Here is a 22,998-nt window from a genome sequence, read left to right on the forward strand (position 1 = left end):
AGTAGAAAAGAAATCAGCAACAAAAATGACTTCTCATTTTTCACAGACATGATGTCTCTCTCAAACACTTTTCATGTCTCTTATTCCTCTTATCTGAATAGCATCCACAGTTTGCAGGACACAAAGTGGGCACTATTTCTACAGATTGCTGCCACATTTTTAAATTACATTGGTTTACAATAGCAAGGTGTCTTTCTATGTACTATCAAAAAGTAAAATTTACTATGGAATTCATGCCCCAGTATGGTGATACTTATTTGTAAAGATGGTGACTTTTGACATTTGCATTTTGACTATTTATAAATGCCATCCATGGGCATTGAGTGTGAACCAGTAGCAACATATAAAAAATAAGGAACTTTGAAGAAGTACAGTAAGCCCATCAACAAGAAAATATAAGACTATAAATCAAATTGTTCTGGACACATAGCAATGGCAATGAATAACAGAGAGGTATCCTAGTGTTCTACTAGTATTTTGAAAATATCAAGAGACATTGAAGAAGGCTTCTAATACTTTGAGAAGATGCATTGTGATGAACTTTTTGGAAGACAAGAAGAGAGCAAATGATATGAGATCTGCCAACTCCTTTTCAGGGCTGCGTCCACCTTTGATGTCCATCTATCATCCAACTCTCACCTGTGGCTTCAAAAAACTGTGGTGTTCATAGTGGCCCTACCCCAGAAATACCATCTTAGCTAATGGATCAACCAATTTGAGAGTAACTGAAAGTCCTCAAACACAGATGAATTAGGGAGATGTCTCCCCCAAGATTTCAAGACTTTCCTTAGTAGATTGGGTGGATGAGAATTATTCGTTCCAATAGCCATGATGATGACATTTGAAGCTGTAGAGGCACTTAGAACTCAGACATAAAAGACTCAAAGGCCATCCATTTTGTACTGAGCTATTACCAGTTGTCTTGACTTTTGTCTATGATTCTGGGAAAAAAAATAACACAGATAATTTTGCACAACTCTGATTCACTTAAAACCAGTCCACACACAAGTCAAGACATCACCTGTGATGTCATTGATCCTCTAAAGAATGAAAAACAATAGGAGTTTTAATTTAAGGATAATAGGCAATCAAAATCCTTTGTTCTTCAAGTGTATCTATGTTGTCACCAATGTGAATAGTCCTATCTAAGTAGCAGATCTCAACTCAGTCATTCCTGTCCCTGTCATGTGCCTCTCCTCTCTTCTTCCCATAAGTTCAACACAGTGTATTGGTCTAAAGTGTTAGAGGCTTTCTTCACAATCCCTTGATATTATAAAAATACTAGTGGAGCACTTGGGTTATCTCTTTGTTATTCAACACAATGTGACTAGGACAATTTATTTTAGTCTTAACATTTTCCTGTTGATACACTTTAGCCCTTCAAAGCTCCTGATTTTTTTTTTATGTCATTATTGGTTCATACACAATGTGCCCTTCTGCATTGCCCTCCATATGATATTTATTTTTAATTCTTTTTAAATCTTGGGATTCTTTAGGGATTGTCATAATTCACAGCCATTTTACTTGTTCTTCCAGAGCAAGGTTAGATTCTTTTGCTCTGATGTAAAAAAATAAAAACAAAGAAATATATCCAATACTAGAATAAATACATTGAAATAGGTGGTGAATATACTGTCCATGTTTTGAAACAAACTATTCTGTACTTGGCAGGTACTTACTATTCATTAGATTTAATGTGAAGTTAAATCATTTTAGTGACAAACTCATTATATTGAATCTGAGAATAAGTTTATTATATTGAATCTTAGAATAATTTGGTTATAAGGGAATTTAGAGGTCATCTAATCTAATCTCTGCTTGATGCTTGAATTTTCTCTATAATGTACTCAACTGTGGTCATCTAGCTTCCCCTTGAAGACCTCCAGTGAGGAAGAATTCACTACCTACCAAGAGATTTTACACTGTGTATCAACGTAGACAATGGGAAAGTGCTTTACAATTTAGAAAATGTTTTCATCAGAGATCATCGAGTCCCTTTGTATATTTCTGACAAGCTGTGATAAAGTGTTCAGACACACATTACTGAAGGAAATCTTAATAGTGACTGTTTTTATATTCTGCAGGTGACCCTAGATGGGCATGATATTCGCTCCCTTAATATTCAATGGCTCCGATCCCATATTGGAATTGTTGAACAAGAACCAGTATTGTTCTCCACCACAATTGCAGAGAATATTCGTTATGGCAGAGAAGATGCAACCATGGAAGATATCATCAAAGCTGCCAAAGAAGCCAACATCTACAACTTTATCATGAATTTGCCACTGGTACTCTCTGTCTCACATGTACTTCACCTAACATTAATAAATAGTTATCATTTTTCTTTCCATTTCAGCCTTGAATGCCCATTTATATCTTAAGAAAAATTACCAGTAACACTACAAAATAAGTAATAACATGAAATAAAATTGTTAATGAAAATCAACAAGTCAAATCAATAGGCATTTATTAAGCATTTATGATTTTCTAAGAACTGTGCTAAATCCTAGGATGTAAAGAAATGCAAAAGCTGTCCATGCCCTCAAGGAGCTCACAGATAATATTTTTTAAAAAACTATACATATATAGTATAAATACAGAGAGAAGGCACTAATATCAAAGGGGACTGGACAAGCTCTCTTATAAAATAATGAGATCTGAGCAAAGACTTGAAAGAAGTTAGGGAAGCAGAAGGCTGAGGGAAGGATGGAGAGTATTACAGGCATGAGAGTCAGCCAGCGAAAAGATGTGGAATTGGAAGATGAAGTACTGAGTGTGAGGAACTGCAAGTAAAAAAACCCAAAACTTTAATCTTCTTCATTGGTTTAATGGTGATTCTTCAAACCTATATAGCTACAATAAAAATGGTGCAACCAGAACTTCATCTCAAAAATTTTGGGGATATTGATAGAATTTTTAGTCATTTAGCAAAACAATTAGCTAAGTACCTATTCAAAATAATGGGTTAAAATAGGAACTATCAGATGAACCCTTCACCATATCTAAGCTCCTTCCCGAGTTTTTCCCTACCTGCTCTCTTTTGCTCTTGTAGAGAGTTTGTAATTCCCTAGGGACCTTGTCTCCACCCCAAAGAACAATGTCATGAAGATTCACATCCAATCTATCTAAAGGCCTATCATCCGGTTTTAGGGTTTGACAGAAGCGATAAAATTTAGTAAGGGGGGTAGAGGGACTTAGTGGTAAAAAAAAAATTATAAATTATTAATTGATTTTGTCCTAAATAATTGATAGGAGGGATTTTATGCTCCTTGCCTCAGGCCTGATTTGGGCTACTTGTCCTTGGAGCAAAATTCACTAATTATGGCTCTGGTCATCATGGTCAACCAGATACTATAACATCTGCCTTTTTTATTTTTAAGAAGGAATGATTACATTTAAAATAATGTTATTGATGTAAAAAAACAGGTAGGAGAAGTTTTCAGTCACTGATATATTAACTCACAGAGCAGTTACTATGTCCTTAAGTTTTTGTATCCTTTTGTAGAGAAAATGTGATGAATAGTAAAAAAATTTCAAGTCCATTTATGGTACTGCATATTTCCATTTCTTTCTATAGGATTAGAATCTGGCTAATGCACTAGCCATTTGTAGTGTCTAGTGAATATAAGCAGGCACAGGTTACATACTCAGTAAACGCTAATTCATTCAATTCAAGTCAACAAGTATTTTCTAAACAAATTAAAATAATAGCTAGCATTTATATAGCACTTTAATGTTTGCAGAGCATTTTATAAATATCATCTCATTTCATGTTCACAAGAATCCCTGAAGGCAGATGCTTATTATTCCCAATTTAAAGATGGGAAAATTGAAGCAAATAAAGGCTAAAAGACATGTCCATGTCTCACTACTAAGTATCTGAGGGTAAATTTGAACACAGGCCTTCCTGCCTCCAGATCCTTCATTTTATCTACCCTCTATGTGCTAATTAATAGTACTAACTAATACATCATATGCTAGGCAGCAGGAATACATAGGTTAAAAAAAAAAGAAAAAGTGTCCTTACTTTCAGGAAGAATATAATTGTGTATTATTTTGTTTATATATTATAATTATATATTATGTATTTCATTTTATATTTATATATTCATTATACACACACACACACACACACACACACACACACACACACACACACACATATATATTTCATTTTAAAGACAAGAAAATTCAGGTTCCTAAAAGTCATTTCTAAATGACTTGTAAAAAATCGCACACTTAATTAGTATCAAGGCCAAGCTTAGAACGCAGGTCTTATAGGCCACAAATTGAATGTATTTTTCAATATCCCCTGAAAAACTTTCTTTTCTTCAAATTTAAATGATTTTATTCCTATGTTATGAAACTTTTCTCTAACTTTATTATTATATAATTAGGTATCATATATTATGTAATTATGTATTACAAATTACAGAATATAATTAATTTAATCATGATGAAAGAGATGATGTGGTTGATCATTTTTTCTTTCACAGCATAAAGACAATTATGAAAATTGTTTTTTACTGAGTTTTCTACTTAGAGAGAAAAGACTAGTATTTGATTTGTGTCAGTCTTCTAAGGTGATTTTTCAGGACACTAATCGATTCTTCTTTTCACTGCAGAGTTTTATTTGATATCAGTATAAGTGAAGGATGTTTGTATAGCCTGGCAAGCTTCAGAATAAAAACTTGAATCAATTTTTACCTCGTACATGTCCCCAAATATTGATTAGATCATAACCTCTTTTTTTCTGAAAGGAGATAACCCCCCCCCTCCAGGGGGGTTAGAGCTGGGAAAGATAAAGTCTGAGAGGACATAGCAGGAATGAATGGATCTACTGAACCATTATCTAGTACCAAAGGATACCTCTCATTTTAACTATCTTTTTTGGCTTAGAAATTTGATACCCTTGTTGGTGAAGGTGGAGGCCAGATGAGTGGAGGCCAGAAACAAAGGATTGCTATTGCGCGAGCACTGATCCGGAACCCTAGGATCCTGCTTTTGGATATGGCCACCTCTGCCCTGGACAATGAGAGTGAAGCTATAGTTCAGGCAGCTCTTGATAAGGTCTGTTGAGATGCTTTGTTCATTTACAGTATGTAAAGAAGCTTTGGGAAAACTTTTGTGTTTTGTATAGTAAATGTGTGTGTGTGTGTGTATGTGTGTGTGTGTGTGTGTGTGTGTAATATGTTTCCTCTGCTTTTGGATTACTGGAAGAGAAAGCCTTTCTCTCCAGGGTTCCCCAGGTAAGCACAGGAGAGGCTGGATTGAGATCCTATTCTGCAAGTTAAAGCTTGGGAGCCCAATAGCTTGGGAAACCACAGGGACAGCTCCCTCTTCTTTCTACCTTCCACTGGCAGCCTCAGATGAGGAAGTGATCATTGAGAGTCCAGCAGAGGAGGGCATATGCTTATGGCAAACCTCACAAGAAACAGGGCTGGGAGAAATAATAGTAGAGAAAGATAGAGAAGAATATCTTATTTCCTTTATTTCTTTTGCTGAGTTTAATAAATGCTGACATTTTGAATAACATTTTACATATATTATCATATTTGGTCCTCACAACAACTCTTTAAAGTAGATGTTACTGCTATTATTATTCTCATTTTATTAGTGTAAAACCTGGGATTCAGATGACTGTACAGGCAGTAAATACTGAAGGGATGATTTAGGCTTAGATGTCTCGAGTCTTATAGGAAACTGCCTTCATACACAGGAAGTTCAATTTAACAAGTATTTACCAAGTGTTCACTTTGTTCAAGACACTATACTACAGTTATACTTTCTATATTGGATGATGTCCCCACAATTTGGAAATCCATGTAAAATTTTTGGCCTTCCCTTCATGCCAGAAAAAAAGTCTGAATTTTTTTTTCTTTTTCTTTGATTAAATATTTACAATGCTTTATTGTAAAATTTGGATTAAGTATTTGTTCAGAGACTCTGTGTGCCTTTATGCATTGTCTTTGGCTTTTGCAAAACACCCCCAGAATTCTCATTTAATTTCTTCTACCCGCCCGTGATATAGGGAAACTGCAATGGGGAAAGTTGTGATGTGGAAGGGATAACTGTATAGAATTACTGCCCTCAACAAGCTTATGATATGATAGGCTACAAACATATATCTGAAGCTAACTGAGAGTTCTTATTTCACTCCCTAATCTCACTAAGTAGCAGAAAATGAGATGAAAGGGGATAATCTCAGATTAATGGTTCCTCTTGACCCTAGATGGAGGAGATAGTTTAATTTACCTTTAGTTTGAGGAGTGCATTGCTCAGAATTATATTGCATTACTTACTGCTAAAATAATCAAAGTATTGAACTGAAATTTAAAAAAATGTTCAATCTAGTCTTCTATAAAACTGGTCTATCAAGTCTGGGCTCATGCCACTAAGAGATGACATGGGGAAAAATTAGGATTTCTATTTATTTTTTCTTTTAAAAAGAAATTAATCTTACTAATTAATATTATATGTTTAATATATGCATTGGAACTGATCCCCTCACTCCCTCTAAATGCCAGGTGATCACATGTCATTATTATATTCACAATTCCTGAGGAAAGAATGGGAATTCTGCTGGAACTCTGTCTTCCCAGAAATCAGCTGGAGTCAGGATAATCAAAAGTCTTTATTCTTGGTCTTTTGAGGTCCCTGTCAGGGGATTAGATCTAGCAATCTCCACACCTCCTTCCTCTCTCTCCACCGCCAGGAGAATGCCTCAATCTCCTCCTACTCCACCCACACAAGCCACTTCCCCTTCTTTGTCCACCATTGAGCCAGCACAGAATGGTTGGGGAGGGTCATCCTTCAAACATGTTAATAGAGAATTGTCCAATTGGCAATAAGTCTCACGTGCTCCATTATCCAAGTGCATTTGCTCAGTTCTAAGCCCTTTACAGAATTCTATAACACACAGGGGTTGATAGTGTGACCTTACTTATAAAGTCCTATACTGGATTAAGGGGATTTAAAGTTTATAGTGTCTGATTTTTGCACAGTAAATAAAATAAGTTATTTTATACATGTTGTTTATTTTGTCTTTTTATTTCTATTTTGTGCATGTATTGGTCCAGTAATGCATATATAGCATTTTATAACTATTTATCTATGTATGTATGTATGTATGTATGTATGTATGTATATATATATATGCAAATATGTATGTGTAGTATCCCAAAATTGGGACATCTTTTACATATTGGGATTCATGAAATATTTTTGCTAATAAAGATATGCTGTCAAAAAAAGATTGCAGACTACTACTCTAAAAGTAAGTTTTGGACTTTTAGTCGTCAGAGCTAGAATATAAGTTCTTCAGAGGTCAGACAGCATATACCTTCTTTTTCTTTTGCTGCATCTTCCAGAAACATCTAGCCCAATGGTCTGAATTGAAAGATATTTGTTTTCTTTTGACCCGAACAAGTTAGTGATATATGAAAATTTCACTTTTGTTGTGGAATCTAGCAATCGAACATTTATAAAATTAAAATGTTGCCAACCTTTAAATAACCTAGAGGACTTAAAGTATTTGATTTTTTTTTTTTTATCATTTTCAGTTCTAGATCACTGATGGGTATCATGCTATGACTATCAGAAAATGGGATGACCCAAATTCGTCCATGCATAGTTATTTTTTAGTATTCTTACATAACAAACTCCTGATTTATTAAAGTGTTCTTATGAAATAAGATTTGAACTCAATATTCCCTAATCTTTATTAAGTTTTCTATCATTAAAATATTGTACAACTCTGATCAACATAAAGATCAGCTATGATTCTAGAAGACCAGTGATGAACCATGTTACCCACCTCTTGAGAGAAATGATGGACTCAGGGTACAGAATGAGACATATGTAAAAATTAGTTTTTGATCATTGTACATATTTTTCATAAATATTTTTTATTATCTTTATTTGGTGATATGATGGGAGGAAGAGAAAATTAATTTTTGGTCATTATATTTGAAAAGTACTTAACACAGTGCCTAAAACATAGAAAGTGTTTAATAAATGTTTATTTTACTTTGCATTTCAAGTATTCTTTTTTCTTTCACTCTTAAAAGTTAGTTTTTTTTAACCAAATAAATACAAATTTCTCCTTTACATTGTGTTTGTAGAGTCAGCTATGTGTCCAGTTAGTTTCATCTACTTGACACTCTTGTTCAGAATTGACTTTGTTTAGTATTGCCAGCCACTCTTAAGAAATCCTCCTCAAGTTTTGTATGCTTTTTATTATGGTTTTGTCTTCCTGAAGAGATGATACATAGGACACTGAAATCTCATTGGCTGGATACCAAGAATTTGGCCATTTTTAGCTCAGTGGCATACTATATGAGTGACATAACTTATTTTTCCCAATGGTAATAATAAATATTCTTTACCTAGAACAAATGTATATATTGCAGTTGCCACTTTTGACATCAAAATAAATGGTTCTCCTTATCATCTATTCTATTTTCACCATACGCTAAGAGGTTGTTCATGCTATCTTGTATAGGAGATGAAGTGCCTGAAGAGACCACACTGGAAAGAAAGCAGACTTTCCAAAGGGGGAGTTATCAGGATAGTCTACGGTAAGCCTAAGGTTTTCAAAATGTCTCCATGTTCTTTCAAAGCTGTGTTTTTCACTAGTATATTTTTGAGAATCATATATCAACGTACAGAATTATAAGGAGGATCCCAAGTGTCACAGCACATGTCCATCAATATTCAGCAAATAAATACATTATTTCTATGTTGGCTTCTTTCTGAAGCTAATGGAAGGTTTTTCTGACTGCAATTCAAAAAGTGTTCCTCCAACACCTATAATACATTAACCAGGCTTTGTGCTAGGCTTCCAGGATGAAAAGAAACAATCTCTGTTCTTCAGGCGCTTCTGTGGGGATGGAGAAAGGAGAGTACAGGCAGGAAATAGCATATATGCTGATAAGTAAATACAAAGTAATTTACACTTTGGGGATATGAGAGAGAGGACTAATACCTGAGAGGATTAGGAAAGGTCCCTTGTAAGAGGTACCACTTGAGCAGAGCTTAAAGGGAGATGATTGCTCTAAGAGGCAAGAGATGACATACTCTTGATTATGTGAGGGACAGGGGGTGTCATAACTGATAAAAAGAGTTGTTTGTTGAAGTCTGAGAAATGAAAAAATGATTGTCTTTAATCTTTTGCCTCCCCAAATCAATTGTTATATAATTTTACCTTGAAAAGCAAACCCATGAATTTTTCCTTATTAACACCAAGCTCTAACTGACAAATACAAGTAATTTTAAAAAATCTGTTGCCAGAGTAACAACACACCAGACATCCTACACTCTTTTTACTGAATTAAATGAGCAATAGATAGCAGTCAAGATAGGTTTTCTAAAGATCTGTTGAGCAATTCATTATTTTCTCAATTAAAAAATACTTCTGTTCATCCTAATGGTATAGCTCTGTGTTTTTACTGGGGAAATGGCAAACTCTAATCTTAAACCTTAAATTAGAACTTTAAATTAAATTGTTTATGTAATAATAAGAATATGGATATAAACAATTCAGTCAGGCTATATTGGTTATCAATGTACTGTCACTAAAGATTTTATTTTGAGCTAAGATTGGAGTCTAATAGCACAGTTAATGAAATACCAGAGCATGTCCCTCCCATTGTCTGCATTATTTCTAGGACATTTAATTAAAGTCTGTGCCCTGAGAAGATGCTCATTTTTAAAAAGTCTCATTCCAATTGTTAATTGATTAATGAAAAAGTTTTAAGAGATTCCAATAAAAATATTCTCCTTAAAACTGAGAGGGATTTTAAAATAAACTTTTAGGTACTGGTTTGAATTTTTTAGATGGAAGTTACAATAAACATTCTAAGCTGGCTGCTTAATGTTTACCATTTGTATTAATTGCATTCTATAATGCTTTTTGTCATTTAATGAGTTCTAAAATAACACCTTGTTGATGACCATAGAGAAGTATCTACAGAGAGCTGTATACTTGGGGAAGGAATTTTTACTCTTTGGTAGAAAAGATTAGTTGAAATGAGAGAGAAGACCTAAACTGACAGCTGAAAGAGATATTAGAAGTTGTCCAGTTCAAACTTTTCATTTTGTAGTTGAAGAAATTGAAGCTTTTAAGGAAACTAAAGAACTTTCCTAAAGTCACATGAGTAGTGTCAAAGGCAGGATTTGAACCTCTTTATGAAGAAATTTGTGCTAACAGATTGGACTCACCTCTGTACCATTTCAGTCCCTCTTTAGTATGATGTTAGGTACGTGAATTCTGCCATACCATCATGTCACTTGAAATTAGGGTTCTATAAATAAATCAGGCACTCAATGATATCAAAGCTCACAATTACATCTGGCATGAGACATGCTAGGAGCTATTACAAACTTCTAAAGAGAGGGACATAGCCAGTTCTATCTTCAACCACCACTTCTATGTTCATCCTCTCTTTTCTTATTTTATCCTTAGTTCAGGCTCTTGGACCTCTTACCTATGTCACTGCAACAGTCTCTTAATTAGTGTTTCTCTTTGAAGTCTAATATCACACTGCTACCATTACTACCCACTGATGTAGCTTCCTCAGATTGAAGTTTACTTGTTGGCACAGTGGATAGGGCACCAGCCCTTAAGTCAGGATGACTTGAGTTCAAATCTGGCCTCAGACACTTGACACTTCCTAGCTGTGAGACTCTGGGCAAGTCACTTAAACACAATTGCCTCAGGGGAAAAAAAAGGAAAAAAAAATACTTGTCTTGTATGTCACTTCTTCATTCTGGAGAAAAGGACTCTACCTATATTATCTAATATAAACAAGGGACTTGGAATCTAAGAATAGGGAGAACATGACAGACAAACAGGGAAGAATATGTGCTGGACCAACTTTTGTCCCCCCTTTGATCCCAAGTAGTTTTGGACTGATCCTATAGATGAGTAAACATGTATTAAAAGAAAAGATGTTTGCTTTAATTTCACTAAAATATTCAGAACACAGAATGATCCCTAGTGTTTGGTAAATAGAACCTGAACAATGTTGCCCTGGATACTACCCTGCACCACACCCATGAACATGTTTATACAGAGGAAATCAGGTAATGCAATCTGGTTGGACCATGTCCTTTTATCCTGAGGGAAGAGGGGAATCATATGCAAAGAAATATCTAGAATGACTGATAATTAATCCATAGATGCAACTTCATACCCAACTAATTTTATTTACTTCTGTATTTGTTCTTGTAGGATAGACAGAAGATAGGTATATTTAAAAATTCTTGAAGTCTGATTACCCTTACATGGATAAGATTTTTAAATAGACAAGCAAATGAATGAATTAAATGCATTAAAAAGAAAAGAAAAGAAAAGAAAAAACACTGTCTTCGGTTGTCTTCTTGAGTATAACACAATACTTGCTCCAAGCTCCTAGCCCCATTCCCGTTCAGTCTTCAGTTCTAGAAAAAGAAAAAAGTTAATTTCCTGAGTTGAGCTAATATATAAATTTTCATTTCTCAAACTCTATATGAAGGCATCATAGTTAGTGGAATATAAGGAGTAAGAACATGAGTTTTAAACCTGGATCTCTTCTAAATCTTGACTGTGGGTTATCTACATATATCTCCTGGATTTCATTTTTCTAATCAATAAAATGAAGAGGTTGAAATAAATGACCTCTAAGGTCCCTTCCAGCTCTGAATCTATAATCTTATGGATAAATTGAGATCATGTCTCCTAGTAATTGAGTGTGAGTATTCAAGTTTCCTACTAGCTGTTTGCATGCTATTTATAAACCCATCAGATCAGAAAATGGTGAGACTGTATTCTGAGCCTGGAAAGCAGATTAAAGCACTAGCATATAATGAAGGAAAATACCATTAATAATTTTTTAAATACCACCCTACTTCCAGGTTCATCAAGCACTTCTCTCATAATAATCATGTGGAATAAGTGGATTATCTGTTGTTGTCCCCATTTTACAGTAATTAATGTATTTTCCAAATACATACAAAGGTAGTTTTCAATATTCACCTTTGCAAAACCTTGAGTTCCAAAATTTTTTCTCTCTCTGTCTGCCAGCCCCTTCCCTAAGACAGCAAGCAATCTGATAATAGGTTAAACATATGCATTTCTTCTAAATATATTTCCATATTCATCAGTGCTGCACAAGACAAATCAGATCAAAAAGGGAAAAAATATGAGAAAGAAAAAAAAAACAACCAAACAGCAACAATAACAAAGTTGAAAATACTATGCTTTGATCCACATTCAGTTTCCATAGTTCTCTCTCTGAATGAAGATAGCACTTTCCATCACAAGTTTATTGGAATTGTCTGGCCCCCAACTTTAAAAAATAAATAAATAGAGAGTAGCATTCCAGGATCCCTCCCAGCTTTAATCCTTTGTTATTCCAAGATACATCTTTCTGCAATCAGGTCACTTCTCTTCTGTGAATGGTCAAATGAATGCCTGTATCCTGAGGTGATCTCCTAAATGGCCAGCTCTATCACAAATCTTGCCAGGAAGCCCTTTGTTACTAATGCTGGATTAAAATTTTTGTTGACTAATTTTTTTTTTCAATTCATGCCTGTGATATAAACCTGAGTAAAAAAAGGAGTTTGTTCCAACCTGTCCAGAACACTTAAGTCTCATCTTTCTGTTTTTAGAGCTTCTCTACGACAACGTTCCAAGTCTCAGCTTTCTAACCTGATGCAGCAGCATTCATTACCTGCTTTAGACAATATAGCAGCTTCTTATGAAGAAGACAAGGTGAGACATAAATATGGGGAAAACTAAGGATAAGTATAACCCACATCATTCAGATATCATTTAAACCCTTTAAAGCAGTGATTTTACTGAGTGTTTCTACAATAAATTGCTCTAGTTCATATTAATTGGGGGAAAGTTATGCTCAAGTACTAATATGTAAGAATTTTTTCTGTTTTCAAGTACTTAATAGCACTGAAAACTAGATGGACAAAGCATTATGTAAAAGATTTGTAGTGGATTTTAATGAATCAATAAGGATCATTAATTAATTAGAAAATTGATTAGTGATATGTAATTTTGTTTCTATAATATCTGAGAATGACAGAAAACATATTCTTCTCTTATGGTTTAAAATATCCCTCTAAAGTCAATTTACAAACATTTGCACTACTTTCTCACAAAATTCTAATAATTATGAAGAAAGGCTTTGCTAAACAAAGATGAACTTGAACCTAAACCCTGTTCAAATGAACACACATTCTAAAATGGATGGGATCTGAATTAAAGTCATTTACAGAATATAGTGGAGAAGGAACTGAATTTGGATTCAGGAAAACTCTGAGTTCAAATTCTTACTAACTCTGTGTCCCTGGGGCAAATAATTTAACCTCTCTGGGCCTCGATTTCCTAATCTATGAAATAAGAGATGGGATGCAGTGGCTTCTAAGACCTTATTTTTCTTTGCAACTTTGATTCTGCTTCATGGAGCTCTTTCTTTCTATAAAACACACAGTTTTTTTGGGGAAATTTAAAGCAAATGATAAAGAACAAAGGTTAATAGCATAAAAAACTAAAAATGTAAGAAAAGAATCTAATCATCTGCATAAATATCTGTCTTGTAATATGATAAATAACTGGACTTTACGGACATTGCTTTAGCTTGCTTACTTTTTGTAAGATGGAAACACATGTTTTCTATAATATTTTATGAAGATTAATTAGAAAAGAACCAACAAATTTTATAATTTTAAGTACCAACAGAATTCAGGACTTTGGGTTACATAATGTAACTGTTCATTTAGCATTTTTTCTTTTAACAAAATCTCAGATTCCATCTTTGTTACTGGAATTTAGAATTTGCCTTGAGTAACTATGAATATTTGTAAGCCATTATGAAGTATGGAGTGAATTAGTGTGGTTTATAAACAAAAGATGGAGCAGGAAGGAGAATCAAAGTCTTTTATCTTGATGCAGTCATTTTACAAATAGAGGATTGTTCAACTTCTAGAGAAGTTTGAATATGATGATAGATCTCAGCTTATAAGAAAGAGGATGAGTCATAGTGAGAGGAAAAGTTTGTGAGACTCATATGATATTACTCATTCTAGATATTATATTTCTTTCAGTCTTAGATTCTTTTTTGATTATGATACTCTTCTTGACAATCACTGAATAACTGCATTTTATTGAATTTCATTCAAAGAATTATTGAGAAGAAAAAGCTATCAATCCCAATCAAAGTCAAAACATAAATTTTAAAGAAAATCAATTTCCAATTTTTGCCTTTTTAATGTTTTTAAATTGTTTTTAAGCAGTTAGTTAATTAAAAAGAAAAAGAAAATCCTTCATATTTGAAGTCTATGGATTTTACTGTAGAACCTCAAGGTATAGCCAAGACCTTCATTCAGACTTGTACTTTGGAAAAAACAATCTAACAGATAGAATGTAGTAGAGAGAGACTTGAGGCAGGGGAACCAATTAACAGATTATTAGAATAATCCAGGCATGAGCTGGTAACAGTATTAGAGAAGAAAAGGTGTTTGTTTATGAGAGATGTTGTGAAGGTAGAAAGGAGAGGACTCGGCAACTAATTGGATTTCAGTAGGTTGTGAGTTTTGTGACTGGGAAGATAATGGTGCCTTTTGACACTAATAGGGAGATTAAGAAGAATAACTTCAATCACATATTTGTCCATGGAAAATGAGATCCTTTTCTATTTGATTTAGAAATATCTAGCTCTTCAAAATAAAATGAGAATTTGTTTCTGAAAAAAAATATATTCAAGATCAAATGATTGGGGATACATCTTTTTTTTTTTTTTTTTTTCTGGGTATATGGTTCTAAAGGAGGGAAAAGTCTTATTAGGAAAAAGAAACTGAATTTAGTTATTTTAGATTTTTTTTTAAAAAAAAAGAAATTTAAGACATTTCATTCATCTATATTCTTAAATAGGAACAAGGAATAGAAATCATTGTTAAGTGTGTACAACAATAGTAAAAATGCTTCAATTCTATGTTATAATTAGAGGAGAAGGACTAGCTGGCAAAAAAAGGACAAATGCTGGTGAGAATAGTGTACAATGGTGACATCCACAGTAACTGTGAAGCCTGAAATTGTACTCTAAATCCCAATCAGTGTGATACAACTTTTATTAAAAGTCAAAGGAATAGCCCATATCATAAGGTGGGGTGAGAATCAAGGATAATACTACAGGTTGATTCTGCTTGAAACTGTTCAACAAGCAGAAACACTGTGTTCTGATGTACTCTACTGTGTTCTGATACCACAAGAAGACAAGACCAATAAGAACAGATCAAAAATATTAATATTCTACCTATTGAAAATGCTTTGATTAAAGCAGGCAAATTATAAGTGCACATAAAATGGACTGGAGATATGAATGCTTTTATCATTCTCTAGTTAATTACTTGTTTTAGTTATAACTCCATTTGGGGATTTTTTTGGCAAAGATACTAGAGCAGTTTGCCATTTCCTTCTCCAACTCATGTTACAGATAAGGAAATTGAGGCAAATAGAATTAAAGTGACTTGCCCATCACACACCTAAGTAAGTGCCTGAGGCCAGATATGAACTCAGGAGATGGATCTTTCTTTTTCTAAGTCCAATGCTTTATCCACTGTACTGCCTCGCTGCCCCTATTCTCTGGTATTCTGGTGAAAAAAGTAGAAATGTCTTATCTGTTAAAAAAAGTTTACTTATTTTTGTTAAAAAATCATGTCACAGAAATATGTTAAAGACAAATTAGGGCAATTACTTATTTCTTAAATCCAGGTTATATGAGTAAGAGCTGAAACTGAGTTACTGTTAAAGCTAGAGAGAAAGTTGAAGAATCTCAACTCATTAAAATCTTTACATAATCTCTAGAAATTATATCTAATAATAAAACAAGCAACAAAAATAATATCAACATCTCAAATTGCAGTGTAGAGGAAATGAGAATACTTAGAATTTTGAAGCTTCTTTAGGATTTGATAGCATAAATCCAACTAGTAGGTCAACTACAACAAACCAGATTAATTCAGAAAAGCTGGCATTTGTTATAGTTACCATGAATTCTCATGTATGCATATGAGAGAACACATTCTCTCATAATATTTGAAAGAAAGAGAACCTTTCTGGAGCCACTTTTATTAATTTCTTCATAACTTGGTAGGCTAAATCCCCTTCTAAATGAATGAGTGGTTGTTATGACTCTCTCAATATTCTCAGGGTAATTAACCCTAAGGGGCCAAGTCTTTCATGAGCCTCCACCATTTGTGATCCCTATAGATAATCAATTAATAACTTCAATTACATTTTAGCAAGAGACATTTACTAAGTAGATATAGTTAAAAAAATAATTGTTATGACACATATTACTCAAAGCTGAAGTATACTTTTCTCCTACATGAACAAAATTCCTAGGAAGAGTGGGTTCAAACTTAAAGTATAAAGATAGTGAGGCACAAATATGAGTCAAGAAGATGCCTTGCAAGGAAATGAGAATTGTTTTCTTCCTTTGTAGAATGCTCATTAAGTTTTCCTTAGTGATTTTCTAGAGTCTATAGCTAGCATTCTCTCCACCACTTAGAGATCATACTACCTGAAATTGTTTCTTTCTTTTGGTGGCTATCTTGCTGTACCCATCTGTATTTATTCATATTTGTCCTTTGGATTTTTCTCCCTGCTCCCAGTTGGATGAATTTTCTTTTATTGATACTTTTAGATGTTGTGGTTAATGGGAGATAAGGAGAGGGAGTCTAGATGGTCATATGAAGTCCAAAACAAGAAAAACACAAAACATCACTGACCAATTATATGTATATGTGTGTGTGTGTATATATATATGTATATATATACATATATATATAAATACAAATATATATGTATAGATATATGTATAGATAAACAAAATATATAGTTCACAGCAATTCACAGACTAAGCTACTAATAAGCTATAAACCCTTGAAAGAAAACCAGCATATATTCAGTAAAGAACAAAAAGGATATGCTAAAATGACCTAAGAACTTAAAAAAAAATTATTTTTAATTAGATAATTAACTGATAAATCCATTCAAAAGTACAATAACATTTATATTGCTTTTACTGATTATCACAAATTTTTATATATGTATATACATATATAATAGGCCCGATATAGGGAGAAATTTAGAACATATAATGTCCACATGGAATAATTTTTCTATATTTATGTGCCACCAAAATAACTATGCCAAGAACAATTGATATAAATATGACATCTTACAGAGAGATATTTTTGTTTCCAAATAGAATTGAGAATGGCTTCAAAGTTTAAAATGAGACTAATGCTAAAACATTTTTACTAATAACTTGATGTACATGAATAAGTTATATAGATCCATAAGAAAATTTTAAAAACATACATATTAAGTACTTCTTTCTCATGAAATCTTTTTCCAATAATATCAAAATGTTACTTGGGCTTGATAAATGTAAAATTTTTAATGAATGCCAAAGAAAGACAGTTTGGAGGCTAAGACTAAATTTAAAGGAAAAGAGATCAAATTGAACTCATGTATACAGGCAATCCTTATGTATGCCTGAGGGTGGCAATACACAGTATACATAGAACTATCAAAGAAAAATCTGAAACTATACCTGTCAAGAGACTAATTACTATCCTAAACTCAAAGCTCAATGGGAAGAGGACATTTAATGTAATTAACACTTCTGCAACCCCAATCTGAACATATAAAATAGAACTATAAAATAGTTCAAACTAATAAATCTGAAAAGTGTCCAAATCAAAAATGAAAACAAAGAAAAAAAAAACATTTATTGAAGGTGTGATGTTTTTTCTTTCAAAAGGAGAAAGAAGATTGATAGATGCAGTCAAAGAAAGTAATAAATGTTAACAATTTACAAAAATGTTTTGGAACAATCAGGTATCACTCTACTGAGCCTTTGGAATTGTCAAATATAGTGGCTTTCTGAAAAGTCTATGAAAAGGACTCATAGAGGGAAAGACTTTCCATGAGCAGAACTCAATTAATAATACATAGAGAAAAAAATGTTGGACTAATGATTATCATGCAGATTTGTTTACAGGAAAAGGAGTATTGATGATGGGAGCTGAGGACCAAGGAATCACTCTAGACATATTGTGATCCTTACAGATCAGTGTGGATTATGAAAAGAAATAGTAGAAACTCTGCAATAACTACTGTAATTGGAAGTCTCTACCAAACATACAGCAGTTCCTGTGCAAGAACACAGATAAAGCAGATCTTTGTGGGTTGGAACAAATAATTTATGTAGGAAGAACCTATATCTAGTGTATAAAGCTTAGCAAGGACAATAGGAAAAGAATTACACTTTCATCTGTTCTTTAAAAATGTAAGTAAAGAGAATAAAAGAGATTTAATAAGACATGATTACTATGACAATAATATGATAATAATGATACTGTGATAATAATAAGAAACTCTGCTTATCATGACATTTTTATCCCAATCTATGAGTGACTTTCCCTCCCCTTACTGTTATTTCAGGCTATGAGAGAGTCCCTTTGTATCATTCCTCAAAATTTGCTCTATATATCACTATATTTTTTTCATTGCTCTTGTGTATCTCACATGAAATTTGATAAAATTTCTAATATCAAGGAACTATACTGTTCTAAAAGTTATTATCTAGTCTCTTGTTTTTCCTCCTCCTTTAGTTCATGCTTTAATTTTCTATTTAATTGTATTTGCATTAAAAGAGAGAGGGGAATGGGATATGATACTTTGATAAATGTGGCCTCTTCAGTACTCCCTCCAACAGGGACAATCATAACTCTGCCTTATGATCTCATTAGGTTTTATTCTTCATATCTTTTTGGAAGTCCTCTATAAAAGAACCACCCAACATATTAGATACCTTTCTCTGTTTCTTTTACAATCTTGAAGTTATTAATTTATATTATCTGTTCATCTCTTTCCTTTAATTCTTGTTGCATGACAAACTCACCAACTCATATATTTAGTTGATAAAAACTTGAACACACCATTTCTAGGTGACAAAAAGGACATTATACAAAATAATTTACATTGATTCTTGTTAATATCTATTTGTGAATTTAACTGTTCTTGCTTATGATAAGAGAAGTCTTTTTTGAGTGTATACCATGGAACTTTTTTCAGTGAAGCTTATGGACCCTCTCTTTGGATAATGTTTTAAAATAAATACATAGAAATGAAAATATTTTTTAAAATATTAAAATATTTTAAAAATAAGTATTAAACTTAGTAATCATTTTACTTTTTAAAGGTCTTAGATAACCATAACTTTTAAGTATGTATAGCATAAGTTGTGAGCAAGTGCCCACCTGATTTAATAATGACAACCTTTTGTCCCCTTAAGAATGATACTTTTGAAGAAAAAGTTGAACCTGCACCAGTTATGAGGATTTTGAAGTACAACACTCCAGAATGGCCTTACATGCTGGCAGGTTCCTTTGGAGCAGCTGTGAATGGTGCAGTCAATCCCCTCTATGCTCTTTTATTCAGTCAGATTATTGGGGTAAGAGATTGTGTATTTTTATATTGTCTTGTCCTGCAGTCTCTTTGTTTCTATGTCATTAGAAGTACTTTTTCTCTGCTGGTAAAAAATAGTCTCAGAAAATTGCTAGCTGTGCTTTCCTCTTCTTTATTGGTTGTGAACTGTACTTTTTTTCCTCATAAGGAGACTATTCTTCTTTACTGAGAATATATAAAGGCAAAGTCAAGCCCTCTCATTTGAGCTTGCATTACATTCATACAATCAAAAGATATGTATAAAAGATATCAGAAAAGTAATTTAAATAGTGGCAAAAGACAATTTGCCTGCAAAGCAATCAGACCAGAAAACAGAAAAGGCAGACTAGAGAGTACAATGTCATTAGCATCCAATGGAGGCAATTTCCTTCCTTGTAGAATGGTAAAAGTGCAAAATATAACTTGGTATTCAAATTTTGAATAAGTTTTGTGCCTACAGTGAACACTCAGGTATAACCTGAATGTATTCCGGGGAAGAGTGATAAAGAGGACTAGAACAGAGAGATCCTGGATAAATGAAACACAAAAATAATTTAAAATTTTCATTTAGCCACAGTTTCCATCTTTTCTTCCATAAAACTTTTATTCTTGCCCTACTAAAATTATCAATGAAGTAAGTGCAATATGGCCAAAAGAAGTAAAATAATAGATTATATTGGATGTTTGCATACTCTATGCAGTCATCAAGCATAATAAAAATCTTTGATTTTTATTAATATGTTTAACACTTTTATTAATCTCATTCTGTCCCTCACAAAACACTCCCTTATCCTGGTAAACAAAATTTTTTTAAAAAGTGAGAAAAAACAAGTTTCTTGATATATAGCTATAAATGTCCCTCATTACACATGTCAAAAAAAAAAGGTAGCTTTCTGCATTTCAAGATTATCACCTGGCAGAAGGTAGGTGACATGTTTGGCCTCATGGTTATTATTGTGTTGATCAGATTCTTTATAGTCTTGCAAAGTTTTTCTTTATAATGTTCTTATCACTGTAAAATTTTTCTATTACTTCTGTTCATTTTGCTTTGCTTTAATTCCTACAGGCCTCCCCAGTTTCTTCTGAAATTGTCCAACTTGTCATATGGCTTATTTATATGCCACACAATTTGTTTAGCCATTTCCATTCCCCAATAGGAGAATATGTTCTTACCTTGTGATTTTTGACTACCTCAAGAAGAGCTACTGTAAATATTTGTGTACATGTAAATCCTGTCTTTTATTTCTTTGATGGGGAAAAAGAGGAAAGACATACCCTCATCTATTAAAGGATTTAGTATTCCTACTACATTGGTTCTTTATTCATATACTGGGGATTATTATTTACAGTTAGCAAAAAAGCATAATTTGAATCCTCTGGGAAGGAGAGGCTTTAATTTGATTCTCTGGTCAACTGAAGGTTTAAGAGCCATGGTACTTTTTGTTAAATATCTTTCTAAAATGAATCTTTTCTAAAAACTCTCCTCCATCTTAGGAAGAATAGTATAGGGCAAAGCTTCTTAAACACTGGCTCATAGATGTGACTATGGGGGGGTTGTGAAAAATTTGGCAACAGCAAAAGGTATCAGGTATTCCACCAAGATTTAATTCTTTATGTAAAATTAAACAAGTACATCCATCTCATTAGTATGCAAATTTGCTTTCAAATAAATTTCTTTATAATTTATTATCATTAAATTTTGAGTTGTATGCCTATTTCATATACTTATATACCTGATTCACCTAAAATTTTTCTCAGGTGAAATATGAGTTGTAAAATTTTTAAAATCCCTGGTATAGGGACTATAATTGAATCTTTCTCTGGTGCTATAGAATCTTTGCACAGACTCTGAAAATCAGTCTTCATTGGACAATGATATCTTGGGAGCTCTTCACATTTTTTAGGTCACAAACCTTTTTAGCAGTCTGATGAAGCCCATCGGTCCCTTCTTAGAATATTATTAAATATATAAAACAAAGTATATAAGATTACAAAGGAAACAGTATTGAAATTCAGTTATCAATAAAAATGGGTTTTGCTTTTTTTTTTTTTTAGCAAAGGACACCTGATGTCTATAGAGTCAGCTGCGGATGAAATATGATGTTTTTCTGAATCTTTATTCTTCTCAGGATGTTTTCTAAAAGAGTGAGCAGGGTTCAAAATAATGAAAACAGGCCGCATTGATATGATTGTTTTAGAATTTAAAAATACTTTTCTTGTAACAAATCTAATTAGTATATGTTATTCTTCCCATTTTATGGACAGCTAAGTGGTGCAGTGAGACACCAGACTCTGGAGTCAGGAATATCTGAGTTCATATTTGGTTTCAGACACTTACTATCTATGTGACCCTGGGCAAGTCACTTAACCCTGTTTGCCTCAGGTTCCTCATCTTTAATTACCTGGAAAAGGAAATGGCAAACCACTCCAGTGTCTTTGCCAAGAAAACCCCAAATGGGGTCATGAGGAGCCAGAAATAATTGCACAACATTATCCCCATTTTACCACTGAGAAAATTTAGACTCAAAGACATTGCTTATCCAATCATACAATAAATAATAAAATTGAAATTAATATAGCATTTTTTTTGTTTTGCAAATCATTTTTTCCACATCTGTATACATAGCTGTTTACTACTTGTGGGCTTGAAAAATGTATTCTCATTACAAATTCAGAATGGAATCATTAATGTCAAGTATGTTCCTATGACACATAAATTGGCTCATCTGAGAATCACAGCAATACTATGGCATTGGTACAAGCCTTATTATAAATCCTTTCTACATCAGGAAACTGAGGCTCTGAGAAGTTGTGACTTGCCCACAGTAAATACTGCAGGTAGGATTAGAACCCACAGATTTCTCATTTGAAGTTTGACACTTTATTCTTGTTTGTCTCTCCATACATAAGACATTTTAGAGCTTAGACTTCATTTCATGGTTTGTTTGTTTGTTTGTTTGTTTGTTTTTGCTTTACTTCCAAAACTCTTTGCATTATACCAAAACCCAACTTTTGATGGTTTGGATTAGCTGATAAAAAGGATGAATCACAAAATATTAGCACTAGAAGGAAAGTTCAAGTTCATGTAGTCCAAGCCTCTCATTTTACAGATGAATAAACAGAAATCCAAAGGGAGTAAAATGCCTTGGTTAAGGCATAATGATGATGATAAGGAGAATAACCTGCATAGGAACCAGATTATCTAATTCCAAACCCAGTGCTTTTTTCACCAACCTACAACTGGATTGGGAGTTCTACTCCCAGTTCTGCAATTCTCTAATTGCATCTCCTTGGGCAAACCACTTCATCTCTCTCTGAGCCTCATTATTTTTTTCATACATATAAGGAGGGGATTGGATTTTTGTGGTTGCAGTAGTATCATTTTAGTCATATCTGACTCTGTGATCCCATTCATGGTTTTCCAGGCAAAGATGTGCTGGAGTGGTTTGTCCCTTGCTTCTCCAGCTCATTTTACAGATGAAGAA

At 33.2% G+C, this 22,998-nt stretch overlaps 1 protein-coding gene across 1 annotated transcript in view; it reads left to right on the forward strand.

Annotated features, from left to right (window-relative positions):
* Positions 1-22,998, forward strand: part of ABCB11 (ATP binding cassette subfamily B member 11) — a 126,179-nt gene that overhangs the window by 69,682 nt on the left and 33,499 nt on the right. Inside the window, exons 14-19 of the mRNA XM_074302212.1 lie at positions 2,085-2,288; positions 4,900-5,070; positions 7,296-7,428; positions 8,504-8,579; positions 12,652-12,754; positions 19,362-19,520. Coding sequence (XP_074158313.1) covers positions 2,085-2,288; positions 4,900-5,070; positions 7,296-7,428; positions 8,504-8,579; positions 12,652-12,754; positions 19,362-19,520 — 846 coding nt within the window. The remainder of the gene's footprint in view (positions 1-2,084; positions 2,289-4,899; positions 5,071-7,295; positions 7,429-8,503; positions 8,580-12,651; positions 12,755-19,361; positions 19,521-22,998) is intronic.

This window comes from Sminthopsis crassicaudata, chromosome 3 (assembly GCF_048593235.1).
Source record: "Sminthopsis crassicaudata isolate SCR6 chromosome 3, ASM4859323v1, whole genome shotgun sequence".
In the NCBI taxonomy this organism is placed as follows: Eukaryota; Metazoa; Chordata; class Mammalia; order Dasyuromorphia; family Dasyuridae; genus Sminthopsis; species Sminthopsis crassicaudata.